This window comes from Pelophylax lessonae (genome assembly GCF_965119305.1).
Source record: "Pelophylax lessonae genome assembly, chromosome: 2".
NCBI lineage: Eukaryota > Metazoa > Chordata > Amphibia > Anura > Ranidae > Pelophylax > Pelophylax lessonae.
The window spans coordinates 699,980,444-700,007,471 of NC_138769.1; the positions used below are offsets into that span (position 1 = coordinate 699,980,444).

Consider the following 27,028-nt stretch of genomic DNA (forward strand, 5'->3'; position numbering starts at 1 on the left):
GTAAGATGTCAGGTTTCTTTGATGTAAAATAAAAAATTAGACAGTTAACCACTTAAGCCCCGGAAGATTTTACCCCCTTCCTGACCAGGGTGTTTTTTGCGATTCGGCACTGCGTGACTTTAACGGACAATTGCGCGGTCGTGCAACGCTGTACCTAAACAAATTTGACGTCCTTTTTTTCCCACAAACAGCGCTTTCTTTTGGTGGTATTTGATCACCTGTGCGATTTTTTGATCATGCGCTATAAACAAAAAAAGAGTGACAATTTTGCAAAAATAACAATATTTTTCACATTTTTTTATATGAAATTCCCCCCCAAAAAAATGTAAAAATCTAAATTTTTTTAACATTTTAGGCCAATTTGTTTTATGCTACATATGTTTGGTAAAAAAAATTGCAAAAAGCGTATTTTGATTGGTTTGCGCAAAAGTTATCGCATTTACTAACAAAGGGAAAGATTTTTGTCATTTTTGGTGTTTTTTTTTTTAAACGCGTAATGGCGGCGATCTGCCTTTTTTTTTTTTTTGCGGTACTGCGACATTGCGGCGGACAGATCGGACCCTTGACTGACATTTTTGACACTTTTGGGTTACCAGTGACATTACTACAGTAATCAGTGCTATATATATATATATGCACTGTTACTGCAAAATGACACTGGCAGGGAAGGCGTTAACTTTATTGGGGAAGGAGGGGTTAAGTGTGTCCCTAGGGGCGTGCTTCTAACTGTGATTGGACATGGCTACTGGTGTAGGAACAGTGATCAACGGTCCTACATAGTAGAACCATATGATCACTATTCCTACACAGGGGAGAATGACAGGCGGCTTGTTTACATCAGCCGCCTGCCTTTCTCCCTCTCCACCGACGATCGCCGAGTGACTGGCGGACATCGGGTCCGCCGGTCACATGCACGGACTTCCTAGGGAACGAGCCGGGGCGGGCGCGCGCCTCAGCGGGCACGCGCTCGCCCGCTATTGGCTCACAAGCAAGTGACAGGCAAGTGACGTACAGGTACGTCCATTTGCCTGGCCGGGGCTGACCGCCGCTGTATATGTACTTGTGGCGGTCGGCAACCGGTTAAATAATTTCAGAACTTTTTCCACCTTTTAATGTGACCTATAAACTGTACAACTCAATTGAAAACCAAACAGGGGGGGGCTAAGTGAAAAAAAAAAAAAAAAAAAAAACCTAAAATTATGTGGTTGCATAAGTGTGCACACCCTCTTATAACTGGGGATGTAGCTGTGTTCAGAATTAAAGTGATTGTCTTTTTTTTTTTTTTCCTTTTTAAATGACAAACATGTTATACTTAGAATGGGAGGAGCATTCACCCTTAAACCCCAAAGGGGGGGAGAGTCAGGGATGGAAAAAAAGGGATTTCACTAGTGTCTGGCATAAACAAGCGTACAAACCAACATTAAAAAATTATTTTATTAGTATCAAAAAATATAAAAAACACATGAATAAACTATAATATGGGGTACATCATATCCAATAGTATATCTCACAGAACAATCATAATATCAGATGTGGGTCAATCTGAGGCTGGATTTACGTGTTTCGCCTAAGGATGGGGGCTTCTTCAGGATCCCATAACAGATATAATAGACACCACTAGAAGCATAAAATACCCTCAAACAAATCTCAATATATAACATTTATATTGTTTAGTTGACATCATATAAGTATCAAAATAGTGACATATGCACATACATCAAAAACACACAATCACATTCAAAACAAAAAAAGTCAAGATTCTGGACAATCAATATACAGTTATACTTGCCTCCTCTGGGAAGTTGGTTTTGCACAGAGCAGCCCGGACCCTCCTCTTCTCAAGTCCCTCTTCTGCTCTCCTAGTCCCTTCCTCCTTTTGAGTGCCCCCACAGCAAGCAGCTTGCTATGGGGGCACCATAGCCGAGCTGCAGTTCCATGTGTTTGTTCAGACATGGAGCAGCTGTTTAGCCCTGCCCCCTCTCTCTCTCCTGATTGGCTCACTGACTTTGACAGCCACCGGAGCCAATGGCGCCACTGCTGTATCTCAGCCAATCAGGAGGGAGAGTCCCAGGACGGTCAGTCAGGGACGTTGCTGGGCAGAGAGGGAACACACAGGTAAGTATTAGCGGTGCTTGGGGGGGGGGGGGCTGCTACAGACAGAATGTTTTTTTTTATCTTAATGCATTAGGATAAAAAATCTTCCTGAATTTACAACTCCTTTAAGCAATCACATTCAAACTCATGTTAAATAAGAGTCAGTACACACCTGCCATCATTTAAAGTGCCTCTGATTAACCCCAAATAAAGTTCAGCTGTTCTTGTAGGTCTTTCCTAACATTTTCTTAGTCGCATCTTACAGCAAAAGCTATGGTCCACAGAGAGCTTCCAAAGCATAAGAGGGATCTCATTGTTAAAAGATATCAGTCTGGAGAAGGGTACAAAGGAATTTCCAAGGCATTAGATATACCATGGAACACAGTGAGGACAGTCCTCATCAAATGGAGAAAATATGGCACAACTGTGACATTACGAAGAACTGGATGTCCCTTCAAAATTGATGAAAAGAGGAGAAGAATACTGGTCAGGGAGGATGCCAAGAGGCCTACAGCAACATTAAAGGAGCTGCCAGATTATCTGGCAAGTACTGGCTGTGTGGTATATGTGATAACAATCTCCTGTATTCATATGTCTGGGCTATGGGGTAGAGTGGCAAGAAGAAAGCCTTTTCTTAGGAAGAAAAACATCCAAGCCCGGCTAAATTTTGCAAAAACACATCTGAAGTCTCCCAAAAGCATGCGGGAAAATGTGTTATGGTCGGATGAAACCAAGGTTGAACTTTTTCCAAAAGATATGTTTGGTGCAAAAACAACACTGCACATCACCAAAAGAACATCATACCCACTGTGAAGCATGGTGGTGGCAGAATCATGCTATGGGGCTGTTTTTCTTCAGCTGGAACAGGGGCCTTAGTCAAGGTCGAGGGAATTATAGTTACACAGTAGTTGAGGTTGAATAAAGACATCAGTCCATCCAGTTCAACCTGTACAGGTTTGTGTGTGTCAGTGGCCTGATCATTTCCCATAACCCTGAATGTTGTGATCTGTGAGATTCACATCCAAGAGTCTTTTAAAAGTAGCCATACTCCCCCCAGCTTCCACCAATTGTGGAAGAGAGTTCCACATTCTCACCACCCTTATGAACAGTTCCAAATATCAGTCAATATTGGCACAAAACCTTCAGGCTTCTGCTAAAAAACTGAACATGAAGAGGAACTTCACCTTTCAGCATGACAATGACCCAAAGCATACATCCAAATCAACAAAGGAATGGCTTCACCAGAAGAAGATCAAAGTTTTGCAATGGCCCAGACCTGAATCTGATTGAAAATCTGTGGGGTGATCTGAAGAGGGCTGTGCACAAGAGATGCCCTCCCAATCTGACAGATTTGGAGTGTTTTTGCAAAGAAGAGTGGGCAAATATTGCCAGGTCAAGATGTGCCATGCTGATAGACTCCTACCCAACAAGAGTGAGTGCTGTAATCACAAGGTGCTTCAACAAAGTATTCGTTTAAGGGTGTGCTCACTTATGCAACCATATTATTTTAGTTTTTTAGTTTTGCTTCCCTCCACCTAAAAGATTGCAGTTTGTTGTTCAGCTGAGTTGAACAGTTTATAGGTCACATTAAAGGTGGAAAAAGTTCGGAAATGTATCTTTGTCTAATTTTTTTTACGTCACAGAAACCTGACATTTTAACAGGGGTGTGTAGACTTTCTATGTCCACTTTGTGTGTGTGTATAAAAAGGATAAAGTGAAGTGCGCTATCCACGTGTGTGTGTGTGTGTATCAAAAGGATAAAGTGAAGTGCGCTATCCTAAAGTGTGTTCACGTGATCAAATAATTTCAATAAATTATGTGGTGAACTTTCCAATTTTGAATATTTTAAATACAAATTCTGCAAAAACTACAGTGTAACTACACAAAAAAAATTGCAATGTGCCATCTACTGTGAAGTGTTATCCCGTAACTGGGAAAAACTGAGCCATTAAAAAGTCAAACTTAAAATGAAGTTCATGTGCCAGGTACAAGTAAAGTCCCTCTTAATATCGGCTCAGTATAGTATTGAGAATGCAGGTAACAAAAATCCAAATGCTTGGAAGAGGTGAATAAGTAAGGCAATAGCCGCTTACCAGCTGGCTGCGAGAAGCCAGCTGTAATTGCCCGACTCTCCAATCTAGAAACACAATCCCGTCTGCTAAGGCACTCAGCCCGGTGTGATCTCTACGAGAACAGCTGATTCATAGATGAACGATTCCACTCTTCACTTAGCGATCTCCGCCCCCCTTCTCCTCTCAACTCTCACGCGGCTTTCAGGCTCCATATGTGAAAGGTATGCATAGGGAAAAGGAAGGACTAGTAGTGAATTATCTTCAGTAAACATTTATTAAAAGATAAAGGATGCACTTACATGAAAATCTTTGGAAAACAAACCGGGAATGAAAATAGACACGGCTGTATATATGTATGTGTGTGTGTGTGTGTGTGTATATATATATATATATATATATATATATATATATATATATATATATAAACTTCCTGCATAAAAAATCGAAATTGCACGTAGGGAGGTTTTCCTTTTGCAGAAGGGACATACAGTGCATGCAGAAAGTATTCACAGTGCTTTAGTTTTTCAACATTTTGTTATGTTACAGCCTTATTCCAAAAAAGATTCAAGTCATTATTTTCCTCAAAATTCTACAAACAATACCCCATAATGGCAACGTGAAAGAAGTTTGTTTGAAATCTTTGCAAATTTATTAAAATAAACCCTATGTACATAAGTATTCACAGCCTTTGTTGGAGCACCTTTGACACCACTTACAGCCTCATGTCTTTTTGACTATGATGCTACAAGCTTGGCACACCTATTTGTGGGCAGTTTCTGCCATTCATCTTTGCGGGACCTCTCAAGCTCCATCAGGTTGGATGGGAGCATTGGTGCACCGCCATCTCCAGAGGTGTTCAATCTGGTTCAAGTCTTGGCTCTGGCTTGGCCACTCAAGGACATACACAGAGTTTTCCCATAGCAACTCCTTTGTTATCTTGGCTGTGTGCTTAGGGTGGTTGTCCTGTTGGAAGATGAACCTTCGCCCCAGTCTGAGGTCCAGAGCACTCTGGAGCAGGTTTTCATCAAGGATGTCTCTGTACATTGCAACATTTATCTTTCCCTTGATCCTGACTATTCTCTCACTTCCTGCCACTGAAAAACATCCCCACAGCATGATGCTGCCACCGCCATGCTTCACTGTAGGGATGGTATTGGCCAGGTAATGAGCAGTGCCTGGTTTCCTCCAGACATGATGCTTGCAATTCAGGCCAAAGAGTTTAATCTTTGTTTCATCAGACCAGAGAACGTTGTTTCTCATGATCTGAGAGTCCTTCAGGTGACTTTTGGCAAACTCCAGGCAGACTGTCATGTGACTTTAACTGAGGAGTGGCTCCCGTCTGGCCACTCTACCATACAGGCCTGACTGGTGGAGTGTTGCAGAGATGGTTGTTCTTCTGGAAGGTTCTCCTCTCTTCACAGAGAAACCCTGGAGCTCTGTCAGAGTATCCATCGGGTTCTTGGTCACCTCCCATACTAAGGCCCTTCTCCCCCTATCACTCAGTTTGACCGACGGGCCCGCTCTAGGAAGAGTCCTGGTGGTTTCAAACTTCTTCCATTTACGGATGATGGAGGCCATTGTGACCTTCAATGCTAGAGAAATTTTCTCTTGCGTTCGACAGACACAGCGGTCCATAAATCAAAACTACTGGGTTATATTGCCTCCTCCAGGAGTAGGACTAGGCAGAACAAAAAAACACTTGGCTACACCCATGAGCCCTCCTCAGCTGGTATATAACCCCCCTTTCTGCTTCTAGGTAATCAGTTTTGTCTAGGCAGGAGTAAGGACCTAGGCTCCCAGCTGGGATCTCTAGTCCTAGCAATTTTTCTCTCCTTCCTTACATCTTTTTTGTTTTTTCTCCCGGGAGATCTACAGTCAACTGCCGGGCTGGATAATCTAGATCCAGTGGTCCCCCCAGCCCAGCCGCAAGCGTGTGCAGACCGCAGCTACACGCTAGGTCGGACACGACATAGCCTCATGGACAGAAGCTGGCCCGCAAGTTAAATGTCTCGCAGGGTCGCATACGACCGGGCTTGGGTTTGAGTTGCAGCAGTCCCATGGTGACAGCTCCCCTACTTCGGTGGTAAGGATTCTATCTGTTATCCGCACCATGAAAGGGCAAGTGCAGTCCTCCCCTCTCCCCTTTTGCCAGTTTTTTTTTGGGGTAGACGCGTGTAACCTCCAGGGACGGTTGGACCTGCCTGCAGATTTCCTCCTCCCATCCTTAAAAATCCCTCAGTGAGCTGGGCTTCCCCCACTCCCTTTCCCCCGTCTGGACCTGTAGTCTGGTGGGGGTCCCAGGGCAGAGGATGCAGCGGAGACCCCTGGGGTCTCTCCCGCTATCCCTTAGTCTCCTACCTTCAGAAGGGGATCCCCTTGCATAGGTGCAGCGTTGCAGATAGCAAAGGGAAGATCCTGGCAACATGCTGTAGCTGATGGTGGCCATTTTCCCTTAGTCTGGCTGGTGTCCAGTTGGCGGCCATGTTTGTGTAGCCTGATGTTACAGGGTTCATTTTCCCTTAGTCTGGCTTGGTCTCCGGTTGGCGGCCATGTTTGTGTAGCCCGATGATATCACAGGGGACATTTTCCCTTAGTCTGGCTTGTCTCTGCTTGGCGGCCATGTTTGTGTAGCCTGATGTCACAGGGGGCCATTTTCACTTAGTCCGGCTGGTCTCCAGCTGCCGGCCATGTTTGTGTAACCGGTTGATGTCACGATGGCCATTTTCCCTTAGTCCGGAAGATGCTGGAGACGACTGAAGCCTCGTAGGGATGCAGAAGCTCCTCTTCCTCCTCCGTTTCCTTTTCCTGTGGCCATGATAAATGAACAGGGAGGGCATCCATGGTGATGCTGGGTCCGAATTCTCAGCACTCCTCCGATCGGTAAGGTGAGTCTTTGGGGGTCCCTGTTACCTCTCTCTCTGCTGATAGGTACCCTGGGCCTTGGGGGGGATCCTTTATCCTTTAGTGGTGCCAAAAGATTGTTTTTTTACTGCAAGGTCTTCCTTTCCTTATGGAGCCTCAGGGTCACATCTGCCCTACTGACCCCCTCATGAAGGTGGCTGGTCTTTCGAAACCCCAGCTTCCCATGGTTGCACCGACGGTGGTCCTGCAGTCCTTAGTGTCCTGGGTGGAAGTGGCGTGTGGGCAAAGGCCCAGGAGGAAGCATCCCCCACCTTTCCCTGCTCAGTATGTCTCATCTGGTTCTGAGCTTGATGCTGCTGTGAACGCGGCCCGTCCAGGGGGGCTTAACATCACACCCCCATATCCATACGATAGTGAGGATGATTCCTCCATGGTCGCAGCAGCGAATTAAAAAGCGCTGGTAGACACACTTATCACTGCAGCGCGTGATACTTTAAAAACGCAGGATGCGGATGATGTAGCCACGGACCTGGCTGTGTCGTTTGGTACGCATAAGTCACCTCGCACTCCAAAGGTGTATCCTTAGGTGCCTTATTTTGACAGGTTTTCCTGTAAGGAATGGGAACAACCAAAATTACCCTTTGTGATCCCCAAGCATTTTGCTATATGTTACCCCTTTGAGGAGTCACTTTTAAAAAAGTGGATTAGTCCACCAGTGGTGTACCCTCCTGTTTCCCGGTTGAACAAAGCTACCATGATCCCAGTAGAGGAATCCCAGTCCTTTAAGGATCCTAGTAACAGGAAAGTGGAGGCTGTGGCACGCAGCATGTGTATTATGGCTGGTTCGACATTGCGGCCAGTCTTTGCCTGAGCTCTGGTGTCTTAGGCCCTGACTGCATTGGCCAAGCTTTTGCGCCAGGGCCTGGGGGGGTTGAGCAGGTCCCTGCTCCTTATGTTTATTTAGCGGACCAGTTGGTCCATGGGCTGCAGTTTATTTGTGGTGCAGCTTTGGATACAGCTCCTGTGCTCTCCAAATTTCGTTTCAGCGGTGGTGATTAGGCGCGTTCTGTGGCTTAAGTATTGGTCTGCAGACCAAGCCTCTTAAGAAAGCTCTCATTGATCTGCCCTTTCAAGGCGATCGCCTGTTTGGTACTACCCTGGATGACATCATTAAGGGTGTCACGGAGGGAAGAGTACCTTCCTGCCATAGTCTAGGGAAGGAGCCTCGTCGCAGACGGAGGTCCTTCTTCTCAGCACATAGAAAATTATTTTGTGCTTCGGAGATGCAGAATAAGGGAAATACATCTTTCAAATCTTCCCTGGGAGGTTCCAAGCATCCTTGGTCTGGCAAGCCTAGAGCTAGCCTCTCCGGACCCGCAGCCAGGATCCCTTCAGCATGAAGGTCTGCCTCCACCCATTATTGGGGTGGGGGGACATCTTTGCTGGTTTCTGGCCTCGTGGACCTCCTTCATAAGTATCCAGGGGATCCACAAAATTATTATTTTGGGGTACCCAGAAAAGGGAACAAAGCTTTTCCTTTTCAGGTTTTTTTAGGTCCTGAGTCTCCTTGTGCGGATTTGTTCTGCTTAGTCCTACTCCTGGAGGAGGCAATATAACCCACTATTTATGATTTATGGAGCGCTGTGTCAGTGGATTTTACGGTAGGTACAAAAATCCCATTTTTCTGTACCCTTGTGCCTCCATACAATCCGGTCTCTTAGTTCTACAGACAATCTATCGCAGGTGAATTTATCGCAGGTGGACTTCAGTCAAGTTGTAGAAACATCTCAAGGATGATCAGTGGAAACAGGATGCACCTGTGCTCCAATTTTGAGTGTCATGGCAAAGACTGTGAATTCTTATGTACATGTGATTTTTTTTTTTTTCTTTAACCACTTAAGCCCCGGAGGATTTGGCTGCTAAAGGACCAGGGGTTTTTTTGCGATTTTTTACTGCGTGACTTTAACGGACAATTGCGCGGTCGTGCGACGCTGTACCTAAACGAATGTGACGTCCTTTTTTTCCTACAAACAGAGCTTTCTTTTGGTGGTATTTGATCACCTGTGCGATTTTTTGATCACGCGCTATAAACAAAAAAAGAGCGTAAATTTTGCAAAAATAACAATATTTTTCACATTTTTTTATATGAAATTCCCCAAAAAAAAAAGTAAAAATCAAAATTTTTTAACATTTTTCGGCCAATTTGTTTTATGCTACCTATGTTTGGTAAAAAAAATCGCAAAAAGCGTATTTTGATTGGTTTGCGCAAAAGTTATCGCGTTTACTAACAAAGAGAAAGATTTTTGTCATTTTTGGTGTTTTTTTTTTAACGCGTAATGGCGGCGATCTGCGATTTTTTTTTCGGTACTGCGACATTGCGGCGGACAGATCGGACCCTTGACTGACATTTTTGACACTTTTGGGGTTACCAGTGACATTACTGCAGTAATCAGTGCTATACATATGCACTGTTACTGCAAAAATGACACTGGCAGGGAAGGGGTTAACTTTATTGGGAAGGGAGGGGTTAAGTGTGTCCTAGGGGCGTGCTTTCTACTGTGTAGGGACATTGCTATTGGTGTAAAAGCAAAGATCAACCGTTCTACATAGTAGAACGGTCAGATCTTTACTTTTACACAGGGAGAACTGACAGGCAGCTTGTTTACACAAGCTGCTCTGTCTTTCTCCCTTCACAGGAGCGATCGTAGTGTGGCCGGCGGACATCGAGTCCGCCGGTCACACGCACTGACTTGCCTGTGAACGAGCCGCGGCGGGCGCGCGCCTCGGCGGGCGCGCGCCCGCTCGCTATAGGCTCGCAAGTCAGTGACAGGCGAGTGACGTACCGATACGTCACTCTGCCTGGCCGGGGCTGACCGCCGCAGTATATAGTCGTGCGGCGGTCGGCAACCGGTTAAATTTGCAAAGATGTTGAACTTCTTTCATGTTGTCATCATGGGGTATTGTTTGTAGAATGTTGAGGATAATATGAATTTTTTCCATTTTGGAATAAGGCTGTAACAACAAAATGTGGAACACGCTGTGAATACTTTCCGAATGCACTGTACTTTTATCTTTTTTGTAAGAAAGGATACTTTCCTTCCTTCCTGAAAACTCTTTAGCCCCGGTTCACACTGGGGCAACTTGTCAGGTGACTTTGTCGCCTGACAAGTCGCTCTCCATTCATTGCAATGGAACCGTTCTAATCGGAGCAACTCAGGTCGCTCCGACTTAGAAAAAGGTTCCTGCACTACTTTGGGGGCGACTTGCATTGACTTCTATTAGAGAAGTCGTACGCAAGCCCCGGTGAAGTCGCGCTGCACAGGGCGGCTTCAGAATCGGACGACTTTGAAGCCGCCCTAGTGTGAACCCTGAGTGTGCATGCACCGCTCAATGCAGAGTCGTATTTAGAACCTTCAGGGCCCCGTTGGAAGAAACCATGAAGGGCCCTCCGGACCCCTGGCCGGGGCCCTTCCCTTCAAGCCTGGGGCTCTTCCCACTGATCCTGGGGCCCTTTACTCTCATTGCGGGGCCATTTATTACAGTCCCCCAGCGGGACCCTTTCACAAGTTCTGCAGTGGGCCCCTTTCCTGCCATCTTGGTGTTTGAATGCCAGGGTCCGGTCGCAAATGTAACCTTTGCGATCCTGGAAGTTCACCCACTGGTGTCGGTAGTTTTTATTTTTTGGTATTTTAATTGTATTATTTTTTTATCATTTTATTTTATCTTTTTTTACAATATGACTCTGTCCATTCAGAAAAGGAAGGAGCTGGTAAATTACATATTTACCGACCCCCTTCCTGGTTCTCTATTGTGACACATCCACCGCAGCAGCTGGCAGGAGAGGGGAGGGAGCACAGTTGGGGGGGGGGGGGGGGACCAGGGGAGCACACAGGGGCCCAGAGACAGCAGAACACAAGTGAACTGGATAGGAGGAGTGGCGGGAGCAGCATACAGAGGAACCAATCTCCTCCATTTTCCTCCTGCAGCTACAGGAGGAAAAAGGAGGACAGTGATTTCTCTACATGCTGCTCCTGCCACCCCTCCTATCCAGGTGTACAGGGGAGCCGCACAGGCCCTCTGGAGCATGGGGCCCGATTGCAATTGCAACCCCTGTAGTTACGCCCCTGGCTCAATGTACAATCCCAACATCAGCTGGGTACCAAGGTGAATAAATTCCCATGTATATGTGCTGGAGTTACATCATCCATCCTAGGCTGACCAGTCCAAAGATCCCAAACCCAGAAGATGTTGGCACTAGTGAGGGAACTTGTTGATGTCACATCACTGGAGCTGTGGGGAGAATAGTTCCACTTTAATTTGCTAAATACATGTCATAACTACCATCACACATGGACATGGGTGAAATGGCCATGCTCCAGGCATACTGTATGCGAGAGCTCATGGAGCCACACTGGACTTATAAAGCTTTGTTGTGTTGTGGACAGCATGAGGAAGGATTAGAACTCCTGTTGGTATTGTGCTGTTGTCTGGGGCCCAGTAGGAGCAATTTCCCCTCACTTCCTGTCTTGGAGAACGATGGTTTTACCTGACAGGAAATGAAGGAAGCTCTACAACAGCAACAAAATCCAGAAGTAATGGTGTTTGTTTCAGTTTTTTTTTTTTAAGTAGGGAAAGCTGGAATTTCTGTTCTGCTTTTTATTGCGGTCTGTTTTCCTGTTGCAGATTTTCCTGCACTTCCTGGCTAGTAAAACAGTGTCCTCAAAACAGGAAGTAAAGGGAATCAATTACCAGAGCCACAAATGGAAGTGAAGCCTGACAGGAAACCAATATACACTCAGCTGAACCTTTATTAGGTACACCTTGCTAGTCCTGGGTTAGACCCCCCTTTTGACCTTAGTTCTTTGTGGCATAGATTCAAACATTGAAAACATTCCTCAGAGGTTTTGCTCCATCTTGACATCACACAGTTGCTGCAGATTTGTCGGCTGCACATCCATGATGCCAATCTCCAGTTCCACCACATACCAAAGGTGCTCTATTGGATGAGATGTGGTGAGTGTGGAGGCCATTGGAGTACAGTGACCTCATTGTCATGGGGAAGAAACCAGTGGTGAGATGATTGGAGCTTTGTGACATGGTGCATTATCCTGCTGGAAGGAGCCATCAGAAGATGGGTACACTGTAGTCATAAAGGGATGGACATGGTCAGCAACTATACTCAGGTAGGCCGTGGCATTAAAATGATGCTCAATTGGTACAAAAGGGCCCAAAGTGTGCCAAGAAAATATCCCCCACACCATTACACCACCAGCCTGAACCATTGATGCATGGTTGGATGGATCCATGCTTTCATGTTGTTTACACCAAATTCTGACAAAACCATCTGAATGTCACAGCTGAAATAAAGACTCATTAGACCAGGAAAAGTTTTTCCAATCTTCTATTGTCCAATTTTGGTAAGCCTCATTTTCCTGTTCTTAGCTGATAGGAGTGATATGAGTAGCACCTGGTGTGTAGTCATCTGCTGCTAAAGCCCATCTGCTTCAAGGTTCGATGTGTTGTGCGTTCAGAGATGGTGTTCTGCATATCTTGGTTATAATGAGTGGTTATTTGAGTTACTGTTGCTTTTAGGGATGCACCGAATAATCAGCGGCCGAACATTATTCGGCCGAAAATAGAAAAAATAGCACTTTCGGTGTTCGGCCGAATAAGTCAAAAGGCCGAATAATTTTGTGCCGAATAATAGGGCTGAACGATAGTCGATATGATATTGACTATCGTTCTGTGGCCGTAGGCGATATTCATATCGCCGAGGTCACGATATTTACAGGGGGAAGGGACTCGGAGGAGGACAGGAGGACTCACAGACTTCCGTGTTAGGCAGGGGAAGCCGGGACACTTCAGCGGTGAGCATACATACATTACTCACTCGTGCACTGCAGCCGCCCCACACATTCAGTGAGTCTTACTCTCCTCCCTAGTTTTTTCAATGGCACATTCAGGAAGCCAATCACGCCGTGATTAGCTGCACAGCTAACCAATCACGCGTGCCTGCACACCTGATTGGTTCCGCTGTGCCGCTGCTCACGGCGTGATTGGCTTCCTGAATGTGCCATTGAAAAAACTAGGAAGGAGAGTAAGACTCACTGAATGTGTGGGGCGGCTGCAGTGCACGAGTGAGTAATGTATGTATGCGGCTGTGCTCCTTTCCAGGCTCCTACTACCACCACTATGAGAGACTGTCTGTCACTGTATAATCTGATCGAGTCCACACTGACACTGACTGACTGTCACTGAGTAATTGATGTTACCACATTAACCCTGACCTGCCCAGTGCCCTGTATCTGCAATTAAAATTTACAAGGCTGCCTGCATGCTTCCTGATTTCCATTCCCAGCTTCCTTCCCAATCCCTACAGTGTCACTAACATTAACCCTATGGTACAAGGCTGCAGTGTGCACTGAATCCCATTCCCTACAGTAACATTTAGGGAGAGAGAGACATGAGAGGACAAGAGAGAGAGAGAGGACAAGAGAGAGAGAGTGAGAGGACAAGAGAGAGAGAGAGTGAGAGGACAAGAGAGAGAGAGAGAGAGACACGAGAGGACAAGAGAGAGGACAAAAAATTGGCAAAATAAATGGAAAAAATGAAAAACACCGCGTTCGGTATTCGGCCTTCGGCCAAACATTTTATTATTATTCGGCTTCGGCCAAGAATTTCATTTCGGTGCATCCCTAGTTGCTTTTCTATCATCTCAAACCAGTCTGCCCATTCTCCTCTGACCCCTGACATCAACAAGGCATTTTCCTCCCCACAACTACCGCTCACTGGATATTTTCTCTTTTTCAGACCATTCTCTGTAAACCCGAGAGATGGTTGTGTGTGAAAATCCCAGTAGATCAGCAGTTTTTGAAAAACTCAAACCAGCCCATCCTGCACCAACAACCATGCCACGTTCAGAGTCACCTAAATCCCCTTTCTTCCCCATTCTGATGCTCGGTTTGAACTTCTGCAAGTTGTTTTCACCACATCTAGATGCCTAAATGCATTGAGTTGCTTCCATGTGATTAGTTGATTAGAAGTTTGTGTTACCAAGCAATTGAACCGATGTACCTAATAAAGTGGTCGGTGAGTGTATATAGTCCAAAGGACAGACACCACATGTTGTGTGAGGTAAATGCCCAGGTGATCACCCACAAAGAAATCCATACAAATTCACAACCTGTATAGGCACACTCGCAGGCATTGCAGTGGAGGTAAGGCTTGATTCACTTATATCCGACCGCAAGTTCAGTGCGTTTTTTAAAAGGAGTCCGGTACTGTTTTGTTCACTGGTTTAGGTGCAAACTTCTACTTGAAGTCGAACCTGAACCGGACTGAAAAACACACAGGACTCTTTTTAAAATCGAATCGCGGGCACCCCGCAAATATGTGAACCGGCCTTCATAGAAGGCTTCTAGTTCCATGTCATGCAACTTGGATGCGGGTCAGTACTACACTATTTTAACTGCCGATTTTGCAGTCATACAGCACTGTACGCAAATTAAAATTTGTATAATTTTTTTTTTTTTACACAAATAGCGCTTTCTTAATATATAGTAACTGTATATTGGCTTGTGTAAAAATTATAACATCTACAAACTATGGTATATTTATTGGAATTTATGCAGACACTATATTGGTAATGGCGGTTATCAGTGTGGTGGCCAATCTGGGGCTAAGAGACCCTATCTGGGAGGTACATTAACTGACACCAATAGTGACTCTATTACAATGATCAGTGATAATACTGGCACTGTACTAATGACACTGGCTGGGAAGGGGTTAACATCTAGGGGCAATCAAAGGGTTAACTGTATGCCTAACAATATGTAATGTGTTCTGCATTTACTTTTCTATCTGGCTGTTTTTTCTTCCTACTTTGCAGGGAGAAGAAACAGCCAGATCGCTGTTCACCGTACACAGAGTTCTGTGTTTTTGTAAACACAACTGTGTGTGTGTGACTGGCCACAGGCGATCCGCTGACTTCAGCCAAAATCACTGGCTGAAATCAGCTGCCAAACTTGTGCTGTGTCCAATAAACACACAGGTCCACAGGGGGCAGGCGCATGCGGACAGCAAGCAGTTTATGAAAACTACAATAAAAACACTGTTGTGTGTATGTACTATATATATATATATATATATATATATATATATATATATATATATATATATATATATATATATATATATATATATATATATATATATATATATATAATATTTTATACACACACAATATAGTGTCAAAAGTATTGGGACACCTTCCTTTACACGCACATGAGCTTTAACCACTTAAGCCCCGGAAGATTTTACCCCCTTCCTAACCGGGGCCTATTTTGCGATTCGGCACTGCGTGACATTAACGGACAATTGCGCTGTCGTGCGACGCTGTACCTAAACGAAATTGACGTCCTTTTTTTCCCACAAACAGAGCTTTCTTTCTCTATCGCTCATTGACAGACGTAGTCTTCTTGATTCTCAAGAGCTGGGTTATGTTGTCTCCGCAGGAGTAGGACTAGGCAGAAAGACAAAACGTTCTGGCTCCACCTTAGGGGCAGTCCCTGAGGGTATATCCTCCCTCTCTCTGCTACAGGGAATCAGTTTTTTTCTGTCTAGTCAGGAGTAAGGACCTAAGTTCCTTGCTGGGATCTTTTTGGTCCTGGCAAGATTTTTTCTTTAGAAAAAATATTTTTTAGGTCGTTTTTCTCCAGTGTTTTTTTCCTGTGAGATCTTCAAGCAAAAACGCCGGACTGGGCGACACTAGTGGTCACCCCAGCCGGCCTACGAGCGCGCGCAGACCATTGCATTGCGCTTGGTCGGCCGCGACACATTCAAGTAAGTATGCGGGGCCGGGCGACGGGCTGGATGTTGAGATCCAGTGGTCACCCCGGTTTCTGCCTACGAGCGCGTGCAGACCAGAGCTCCGCGCTGGGTCGGCCGCGACGGAGTCCCAGTGGAGGGACTGACCTTGCGAGTTAAAAGTCTCGCTTGGACGCCAGGAACCAGAGAGTCGAGGCGTCCGGAGTGGTCCACAACCCCCCACCCCGGTGGAGAGGGTATTGTGAAGAGAGGGTGCCTGTCGGTTCGGTATGGTGAGTAAACGTTCCCTTTTTTCTTTCCTCGTTATGAGGCAGTATGAATTATGGGCCCCTCCATACATGGTCAGTATATATCTGACACTAAAAGTCCCCCTGGTAAATACAGTATGTGTTTGTGGGAAGTGGACTTGGTTTGAGAGCTAACACTCTACCCAGCAGACTGTAGCATTACAGCAGACATAGGAGGTATAATCCTACCTTATTTGTAGTGTATCTCCTGTAGATCAATCAATCGCCACTCAGCAGAGATGCAGGTGGATGTGCTGGGAAAAACGATTTCGGCGGTCCGCCGCCATTTTGCCGTAGACCAGGTGCATGCATGTCCTCAGGTCACGCCGGCTGCCATGTTTTTGGAGTCTAATGTCTCCTGTATGGGGGCGGCCATGTTTCATGAGCCCAGCTACCTCGTGGAGAGCTGGGAACGCCGGAAGGCGTACACAGGGGGCGGAGCCACGTCCTTCTACCCGGGAAAAAGCAACAGCTCCTTCCAGTCGGTAAAAGACAGACGCTGACTGCAGTTGGTTGGAAACTTCACTGCATCGGTTGGTGAGCCTTGGGGGTCCCTCTCTCTCTCTGTGGGATCGAGAAGCAGGTACTCTGAGGGGCGCTATTGCGCCAGGGGGAGACACATAAAAAAAAAAAAAAAAAATTTAAAAAAAAAAAAAAAAAGAGGTATTTTTTTATTTAAAAAAAAAAAAAAAAAAATTTTTTTTGTGTTTTCTGGCAAAGGTGTCCTGAATTAACATGGACCCTGCCACTCATGTGTCTCCTCCGGATCCCCTCGAGGGGTCTGCGGGATCTTCCAGCACCCCACTGACGATTGAATCATTGTCCTCTATTATGGAAACTTTTGTGTCCCGGGTGGAAGTGGCTTGTCAGGGACAGGGCGCAAGTAAGCGACCCCCGCCTAACCCCTTATTATCTGAAACCTCGGATTCAGACTCTGAGCCTATTTCTGCAGTTGCAGGTACTTCATCTGGTATTGGTGTCTCGTGTACTGTCTTTTCAGACAGTGAGGAGGATGTTTCGGCATCAGCCATAGCCAAAGAGGAAGCGTTGGTAAACGCACTCATTGTATCTGTTCAAGAAACCTTAAGATTACAGGGTATTCCGTCAGAAATAGCTGAAACTGAAATCCCTTTTGGGACTAAAAAACGCATCAAAGTGGCGAAGGTTTTTCCATTGCCCAAATGTTTTGGCAATCCAATCAAAGAAGAATGGAGTCTGCCAAAACGCATTTCTACTACTTCTAAACGCATTAACAGGCGTTATCCGTTTGAGGAAACCCTCATTAAGAAATGGACAGAACCACCTGTGGTGGATTCACCAATTGCTAGATTGAATAAAGCCACGGTTATTCCTCTAGAAGACGCTCCGTCTTTTAAAGATCCAGTGGATCGCAAGATAGAAGCTATGTCTCGCACCATGTTTACCTTGATTGGATCAGCTTTCAGACCAATAATTGCTATTGGTCTGGTTTCACAGGCTGTAACTGTATGGACCAAGTGGTTACGCCGGGATTTAGAAGAGGTCCCTCAGGCGGTATCAGATTTGTTGGAACAAATGATACAGGGGTTACAGTTTGTGTGTGATGCGGCGTTAGACGCCACTTCATTATTGGCGCGAGCATCTGTCTCAGAGGTGGTTCTCAGGCGTACACTGTGGCTAAAAGTTTGGTTAGCCGACCAAGGTTCCAAGAAAGCATTGGCTAATATCCCCTTTTTAGGAGAGCGTCTATTTGGAGCCAACTTAGATGAGATCATTAAGGATCTCACGGGTGGAAAGAGCACCTTTTTACCGCAAAATGTTAAAGGTAAAGGAACTTGTCAAAAACGAGGACCTTCTGTTTCTGCTCACAAGAGGTTTTTTTCGTCCCGCGGGTGAAAAAATTAAGTCCTCCAAAGCTCCTTCAGGAGGCTTCAGGGGACGTTGGTCGGGCAAGCAAAAGCCCGCCCCCTCCAGACCTGAAGATAAATCGTCCAAAGCCTGAAGGTGCGCCCCCACCCATAACTGGGGTGGGGGGACGTCTTCGCCGGTTCCCGGATCCATGGCTTTCCAGAATCCCGGACAAGTGGGTTTGCGAAGTCATAAGGTCAGGGTACAAGATCGAGTTTCGATCTCTCCCACCAGCGCGATTCTTCCCTTCCTATATTCGTCTATCCCCGGATCGTTAGATCTGCGGAGAGCAGTCACGGATTTACTACAACAAGGAGTGGTAGTCCACGTTCCTTGGACAGAACGTTTTCAGGGGTTTTATTCAAACCTATTTACAATACCCAAGAAAGAGGGCAAAGTGCGTCCAATTCTGGACTTAAGGGCACTCAATTCTTTTGTCAACATAAGAAGATTCAGAATGGAGTCCATTCGCACAGTAGCAGTCTTCCTGCATCCAGGGGATGTCCTAGCGTCCATAGACATCTAGGACGCATATCTTCACATTCCCATTTTCGCAGGACATCAGCGGTTTCTACGCTTTTCCGTAGAAGAGAACCACTATCAGTCTGTGGCGTTACCTTTCGGTCTCGCCACGGCTCCTCGGGTCTTCACGAAGGTGTTGGCCCCAATGTTGGCACTACTGCGCCAAAGAGGCATATCAATTCTTGGTTACCTAGACGATCTTCTGCTTCATGCAGAGTCTCCTCAGACCTTGCTACAAAACATAGAAATTACTATGATTTCTTTACAGGAATTCGGGTGGCTGGTGAACCAGCAAAAGTCATTTCTGGTTCCCACCCAGAGGCTCGAATATCTGGGTCTAATTCTAGACACAGTCAGGACAAGAGTTTTTCTTCCGGTAGGGAAACTCCGAAAGATTCAATCAGCAGTCCAGTTGTTACTATCCAACAGCTGGTCTTCCCTTCGGACTTGCATGAGGGTTCTGGGGTTGATGGTGGCTTCCTTCGAAGCAGTCCCATTTGCCCAGTCCCATACCCGAATTCTTCAGCAAGAGATTCTTCTCAGATGGAATCGGAATCCGGAATCCCTGGACAATCAGATCCGATTGAGCAAACAGACCAGAGAGTCTCTGGTCTGGTGGCTTCGGTCTCCGATGCTCAGCCAGGGAAAGTCATTTCTGCCAATATATTGGACGACAGTGACCACGGATGCCAGCCTATCCGGATGGGGAGGAATTCTCGGTCAGTTATCCGTTCAGGGACTTTGGTCCCCGGAAGAATCCAGGTTACCGATAAATGTATTGGAACTGAGAGCGATCAGACTTTGTCTGATTCACTGGACCGAGCAGCTCCAGGGCAGCCCGGTTCGGATCCAGTTGGACAATGCCACGGCCGTGGCTTATGTCAATCACCAGGGGGGCACCAAGAGTGTCCGAGCGGCCAAAGAAGTGGCTTGCATTCTTCGCTGGGCGGAACGATTTGTTCCAGCTATCTCTGCGGTGTTAATTCCGGGGGTGGAAAATTGGCAGGCAGATTATCTCAGCCGTCAGACTCCGGATCAGGGGGAATGGTCCCTCCATCCAGAAGTTTTCCACCAGTTGTGCCTACGTTGGGGCACCCCGGATGTGGATCTGTTGGCATCACGATTCAACAGAAAAGTACAGAGATTCGTGGCTCGCTCCCGCGATCCTCTAGCAGAGACCGCAGACGCACTGGTCACCCCGTGGGGGCAATACCAGCTAATGTATGCCTTCCCTCCTCTTGGGTTACTGCCAAGACTTCTTCGCAGGATAAGGGAGGAAGGAATTCCAGTAATCCTGGCAGCTCCGGACTGGCCTCGTCGAGCTTGATACGCCGACTTGGTCAGACTGATGGCGGACGTCCCGTGGAGACCTCCTCTCAGGGAGGATCTACTGTCTCAGGGACCGATCTTCCATCCTGCTTTACGATCGCTGGTTTTAAACGGCCTGGTTATTGAGACCCAGGTGCTGAAGGACAAGGGATTGTCAGCTTCAGTTATTCCTACTCTAGTTAAAACAAGGAAAGCGACTTCCAGAAAGATTATCATCGTACATGGAAGTCTTATATTGTGTGGTGTGAATCCCTTGGGTTCCATCTACATCTTTATTCGGTAGTCCGAATATTGGCTTTTCTGTAACAGGGAGTTGAGCAGAAGCTGGCCTTGAGTGTTATCAAGGGTCTGGTTTCAGCATTTGCGATCTTCTTTCAGTAGCCTTTGTCTACTCATTCCTTGGTGCGGAATTTTCATCCAGGGGGTGCGACACCTGGCTCTGCCAGTGCACGCGCCGTTACCATCCTGGGATCTTAATTTGGTGCTGTCGGTTCTTCAGACACCTCCCTTTGAAAATATCAGGGAGATTCCCTTGCTTACTTTATCCCAGAAGGTGGTCTTCTTGGTGGCTATCACTTCTGCACGCAGGGTGTCAGAACTGGCTGCATTATCCTGTTGTTCCCCAGATCTTGTGGTTCATAGGGATAAGGTTGTTCTTCATCCGAATCCATCCTTCCTTCCTAAGGTGGTTTCAAAGTTTCATTGAATGAGGACAGTGTATTGTCCTTCCTATGTCCTTAGCCCAATCATCCTCGAGAATTGCGTTGCATTCCTTGGATGTAGTTCGGGCGATCAGGATATATTTGAATACACGGATTCAATTTGTAAAACGGATTCACTGTTTGTGATCACGGATGGCCCTAAGAAGGGGTTGCCTGTTCTGCTGCGACCATCTTTAGATGGATCAGACAGACGGTGGTATAGGCTTATTTTATCTAAGGGTCGGGATCCCCCGTTCCCTTTTAAGGCGCATTCTACTCGGGCGCTTAGAGTTTCCTGGACCTTCCGCCATCAGGCGTCAGTGGTTCAGGTTTTCAAGGCGACTGTTTAGTCGTCGGTTCATACCTTTACAATATTGTATAAGGTTCATGTGATGGCATCGTCAGATGCCTCTTCTGGCCGCAAGGTTCCTGCAGGCCACTGTTTGAGGAGACTGTTGGTCTACCTCGAGGATTTGTGGGGTAGGTCTCATCTGTTTACTCGATGAGTCCTTTGATACTTCTGGTTGGCTCCGGTTGGGCCTTCTAGATTGGATTTTGATTTCTGTCAATCCCACCCCTCATTTGTGGCACTGCTTCTGGATGTCCCAGCTCTTGAGAATCAAGAAGACTACGTCTGTCAATGAGCGATAGAGAAAAATGGATTTTTGTAAGATCTTACCGTAAAATCCTTTTCTCTTAAGCTCATTGACAGACGTAGTACCCGCCCCTCTATCATTGAGTTGGGTTGGGTTAAATTCTCTTTTACTGCTTTAGAACAGAACTGATTCCCTGTAGCAGAGAGAGGGAGGATATACCCTCAGGGACTGCCCCTAAGGTGGAGCCAGAACGTTTTGTCTTTCTGCCTAGTCCTACTCCTGCGGAGACAACATAACCCAGCTCTTGAGAATCAAGAAGACTACGTCTGTCAATGAGCTTAAGAGAAAAGGATTTTACGGTAAGATCTTACAAAAATCCATTTTTTGGTGGTATTTGATCACCTGTGTGATTTTTTTTTTTTGATCATGCGCTGGAAACAAAAAAAAAAAGCGTCAATTTTGCAAAAATAACAATATTTTTCAAATTTTTTTATATGAAATTCCCCCAAAAAAATGTAAATATCTAAATTTTTTAACATTTTCGGCCAATTTGTTTTATGCTACATATGTTTGGTAAAACGAATCACAAAAAGCGTATTTCGATTGGTTTGCGCAAAAGTTATCGCGTTTACTAACAAAGGGAAAGATTTTTTGTCATTTTTGGTGTTTTTTTTTTTTTTAACGAGTAATGGCGGCGATCTGCGATTTTTTTTTTTTTTTTTTTTTGCGGTACTGCGACATTGCGGCGGACTGATCGGACCCTTGACTGACATTTGTGACATTACTGCAGTAATCAGTGCTATACATATGCACTGTTACCGTAAAAATGACACTGGCAGTGAAGGGGTTAACTGTATTGGAGAGGGAGGGGTTAAGTGTGTCCTAGGAGCGTGCTTCTAACTGTGATTGGACATGACTACTGGTGTAAAAACAGAGATCAACGGTCCTACATAGTAGAACCGTGTGATCTCCCTTCTTACACAGGGAAGAATGACAGGCGGCTTTGTTTACATTAGCCGCCTGCCTTTCTTCCGGTGTCACGGACGATTGCGAGTGCACACTCGCGCGGGGGGGGGGGGGGGAGTCCGTGACCACGCCTCCGGCGGCGCGTGCTCGCTCCCTAGAATCCTCACAGGCTAGCGACGTAGACCTACGTCGCTCTGCCTGTGAGGGGCTGACCGCCGCAGTAAATAGTCGTGCGGTGGTCTGCAAGTGGTTAATGGAATCCCAGTCTTAGTCCGTAGGATTCAATATTGAGTTGGCCCACCCTTTGCAACTATAACAGCTTCAACTCTTCTGGGAGGGCTGTTACATTTCTGAGGGGCCGCTGGCATTGGAGGCCATCCTGGTTACAGCCCACCCATAGAAATGAATAGGATCCCATCATGCATGTGCAGTATAAAGAGAATCGAAAGATAGAAAAGTGACGGCAGAAAAAGTCAGAGAAGTCCATCGAGTCTGTCCATTTTTTTTTTTTTTTTTTTGTTTTCGTTACTTTATTATCGGAGTATAGATCTACGTTTGTCCCAAGCATGCTTGAAGCCATATACTGTTAACTGTCTCACTACCTCTGCTGGTAGTTTTTTCCAGGCATCAACTACCCTTTCAGTAACATAATACTTTGCCGCAGCAAACTCAGCTGGAAGTGGGGGCCGGGAAACATGTTAAAACCAGGTACCCCCCCAAATGTGGCACTGGAGGGAGGAGGCAGACAACTGGAGCTTCCCCTTTTGGGGTGATCTCTGCTTTAAGTTTCTGAAATCGCTCTCTATATGTTTTATCCCCCAAACCTTTCACCATTTTTGTTACCTGTCTCTGGACTCCTCCTATCTTATCAATATCTTTCTGTAATGAGGTCTCCAGAACTCCTCAGGATCCAACTGAGACCATGTTGGAGAAAAGATCGCTGGATTGGGGAAGTATTCTCCCAGGTGTCCAGCACTCAGAGGGGCATTATAGGACAATGTCACCTAGGCAGGAGTTTTCCTTTATTTTTAGCTTTACCTTTACGGCCCTTTGGGAAAGCTTTACCTGACTTCTGTCCCTTTGGCAGCCTGTGAGAGCAGAACGAAATGTGGGAAACTGGCCAAAACTTAAGCCCTGCTTGCAGGTTTGTGTAGCTGTCTGGCACTGTTAGACATGAGAACCTCACTCATAAGTAGCAACTTGTAAAGGAGTGTTGGCTTGATGTATTATGGGCAGTTTTAAGTGCTGGTAGTGCTTAGCAGAATTTTTTTTTTTAATTCCGAGACCTCCAAGCCCTGAGGCATAGTTTAAGCACTCGCTGACCGCCAGCAGTACATATACCATATGGTCCGCTCTGTCCCGCGAAACAACGTAACTTTTTTTTTTTACCCAAAAAATAAAAATTGCACAGGTGATCAAATACCACCAAAAGAAAGCTCTATTTGTGGGAAAAAAGGTCATCCATTTTATTAGGGTACAGCGTCGCACGATCGTGCAATTGGACCGGAAGATTCCCCCCCCCCCTTAATGACCAGGTCATTTTTTGCAATTCGGCACTGCATTACTTTAACTCACAATTGCGACGCTATACCCAAATAAAATCTCTGAATAAAATGACTAAATGTCCCATCTCCCGCCACTGCAGGAGGACTCATTGATCTCAGTGGAGCACAGGGGCAGTGACCGCACGACTCTGAAGGTCCATACCCCCGTACGCACCTGGGGCTGGGATGTAAACCATGCAGGAAACCCTGTGCATTGCACTTACGACACTGATCGTGGTTGCAATGCTCTGTTGGCTTCAATGCAAACATTTAATAAAAGCATATCCTATTTTATTAATATGGGTACATTTCTTACATTGTTGCAAATGGGTGGACTCTTTAAATTTAAAGTGATTTGTAAGGCTTAGTTTTTTTTTTTTTAACCTGCTCTGTGTAGCTGTTTTGTACTGAGCAGGTTCGATCCTACTCCTTCTTGGGTCTCTTGCCAATGCTCTAGGCTCCTCCCCTTTGCTGAGTGCCCCCCATAGCAAGCGGTTTGTATGGTCACTCCCAAGCCCCAGCTGTGTGTTCAAGACACACAGAACGGGGCTCACCCCACCCCTACTCCTTCCTCACGGTCTGTGATTGACAGCAATTGGCTCCTTGCTGCTGTATATCAGCCAGTGAGGAGGCAGAGACCCAGGAGAGCAGCCGCACTTGGGCACATTGCTGGATCTAAATCGGGCTCAGGTAAGTATTAGGTGGGGTTGTGGAGGGAGCTGCATACTGAAGAATTCACAAAGGTAAAAAACCTTCAGTCTTGACAACCACTTTAACATTATATAGGTGAAAGCTAAGTAGGATTTTTTCAGTTGGAGTTTTTTTGAAAAGAGCAACTAAAAAGGTAAGCAACAATTTTCAAATCTTTAAAGTTCTAATACGTGAATGGAAACTTGTAAGAAATATAAAGTAGGTGTTATCTCAATTTGGCTGAAAAAGGTGAAACTAGACTGGAAACTGGTGATGTCCTGCATGGTCAGATGCTAAAACATTCCACATCCCTCTTTTGTTCCGCAGTGTGTAGACCAGTTGACGAAGATCCAGATGGAGCTGCAGGAGACAGTGAAGGATTTAGCCAAGGCCAAGAAGAAGTACTTTGAGGCCGAGCAGATGGCACATGCAATGCGGGAGAAAGCCGACATCGATGCCAAGTGAGTTCCCTGTGTTAGATGACATTAGCTGAGGATGCATCCAGATTCACAATCATTATTCATGGCAGCACTTTGCTGTGTCTGACTTGCGGAAGAGAGCTGAGATCACGCTGGAATCCATCCAGTGAGGTGTGAGTGAAATCACTTGGGACGAAGTGCTGGAACCCATCAGCTCATTAGCTCAGAATAATTTTGCTGCAAGTTTTAGGCTACATGCACACGGCCACCAGCAAGAATTAGAAGATTCTCATTGGTGGGTCTAAAGGCTGCCTGCACACATTGGTGTTGATTTACTAAAACTGGAGAGTGCAAAATCTGGTGCAACTCTGCATAGAAAGCAGTTCCAGGTTGTATTGTCAAAACTTAAAGCGGTGTTCCAGCTTCACCCCCCTCCCCCTCCAAAAATAAAAAGTCAGCAGCTACACATACTGTAGCTGCTGACTTTTAATATTAGGACACTTGCCTGTCCTGGAGTCCAGTGATGTCGTCACCGCAGCCGATGTTTCCATCGGCTGTCGGGTGCTGCCGTCGCCATTGCCGGTGAGGGAACCCGGCTGTGAAGCCGCAAGGCTTCACCGGCGGATCCCTAATGCGCATGCGCGAAGCGATGCGCATTCAGATTGGCTCGGCGGCGGGGAAAGGAGAAAGGGGCCAAACTTCGAGGAACAGCGCCGTCTCCCGGAAAAAAACAGGTACCCCCTCCCCCCTGAAAGGTGCCAAATGTGGCACCGGAGGTGGGGAGGAAGCAAATGAGCGGAAGTTCCACTTTTGGGTGGAACTCCACTTTTATTGAACAAGCTGAAGTTAGAAGCTGATTGGCTACCATGCACAGCTGCACCAGATTCTGCACTCTCCAGTTTTAGTAAATCAACCCAAGTGCGTGCAAACGGTGGTGGCTGTCAGATTTGTAGCCTGCAGAAATCAATGGCCAGAGTCACCGCTGTTAGCATGTGCTACTCATCTGAGAGGTTATATGTGAATAGTGCCTCCAATCGACCCTGAATGCAGACCGTGTACGCCCACAGTCAGCGCTTCTGCAGAGTTCAATGCCATAGCCACCTTCATTACCAGAGGTGGCGTTTAGTTGCCTCTGAGTGTAGCAAAATATCCACCCTTTTTCAGACCTGTAACTGTAGCATTAAAGGATTAGTTCACTCAGTATAATATTTACGTTATAGGTAAAGTTTGAGCCAAGTTGACTACTGGGGATTTCAGGTCCCAGCTCTGTCCATCTTGCAGCTTTTCTCTAAAACCAAATAAAAAATCCAGCAGCTTAAACTTTTTAATGGCTCTAGCAAGTCTGGGGAACCTTGCAGAGATCTCAAACATTTGGCCCCATTCACACTTAGCCGCTCGTATGGGCAATTTTTACACAGTTCCTCATGCCGTGCATAGGGCAGCCCATTCTCTTTAATGAGCTGCCCCATGCACATATGCATCAGTACTTTTTTCGGCACATCTTGTCCGCAGTGGTGTGAATCGGGCATATACTGTAGGAAACAAGGCATTTTGCCTTTTCTATTCGGTGGGACTGCATTGGAATAGCCGCCCAATGCAGTCCCCTTGCATCTGGTATGGATCTACCTTAAGTGTTCTTTTAGTAAAATGTGAGCTTCCTCTAGTATATGATGTGACTCCTATAAACCCACTCGTGCCAATAAACAAATAAGTGAAGCAAAAATAAGGGCAGTGTGAATAAATGGAGTTGCTGCTGTTGCAAAACCAATGGTATAACTGTAAATAAAAGAACGCAGGAGTGGTACACCCTATGCGATAAACAGCACTAAGAGCCCATTCACATTAGCGCGACTTGTCAGCCTGACAAGTCGTGGTATGTCGCGGTCCATTGAGTAGTACAGGTCCCGTTCTAATAGGAGCGACACAAGTCGCTCCGACTTAGAAAAAGGGTCCTGTACTACTTTGGGGCGACCTCGGAGCGACTTGCATAGACTTCCATTATGTGAAGTCTCTGCAAGTCGCGCCGAAGTCGTGGTGCACGCGACTTCACAGGTCGCCCCCCGAAGTCGTGTCGCCTCAATGTGAATGGGCTCTAACTCCCAAAGATGATCAACAAATATACCTAAAGAACACAAATTGACAATGTGTAAATATTAACCAATGTGTTAAGAATTCTATATAAGGAAATTGCATATAAAGTGCTAGTGCAGAAAAGAATAAAGTGACCCCTGTG

General features: G+C 46.0%; 1 protein-coding gene across 4 annotated transcripts in view; it reads left to right on the forward strand.

The window, feature by feature from the left end:
• FCHSD2 (FCH and double SH3 domains 2) overlaps positions 1 to 27,028 on the forward strand; it is a 434,367-nt gene that overhangs the window by 276,106 nt on the left and 131,233 nt on the right. For all 4 annotated transcript variants that reach the window (XM_082245226.1, XM_082245227.1, XM_082245228.1 and 1 more), the window contains one exon: positions 24,704 to 24,837. In XM_082245226.1, the coding sequence (XP_082101352.1) occupies positions 24,704 to 24,837 (134 nt within the window). The remainder of the gene's footprint in view (positions 1 to 24,703; positions 24,838 to 27,028) is intronic.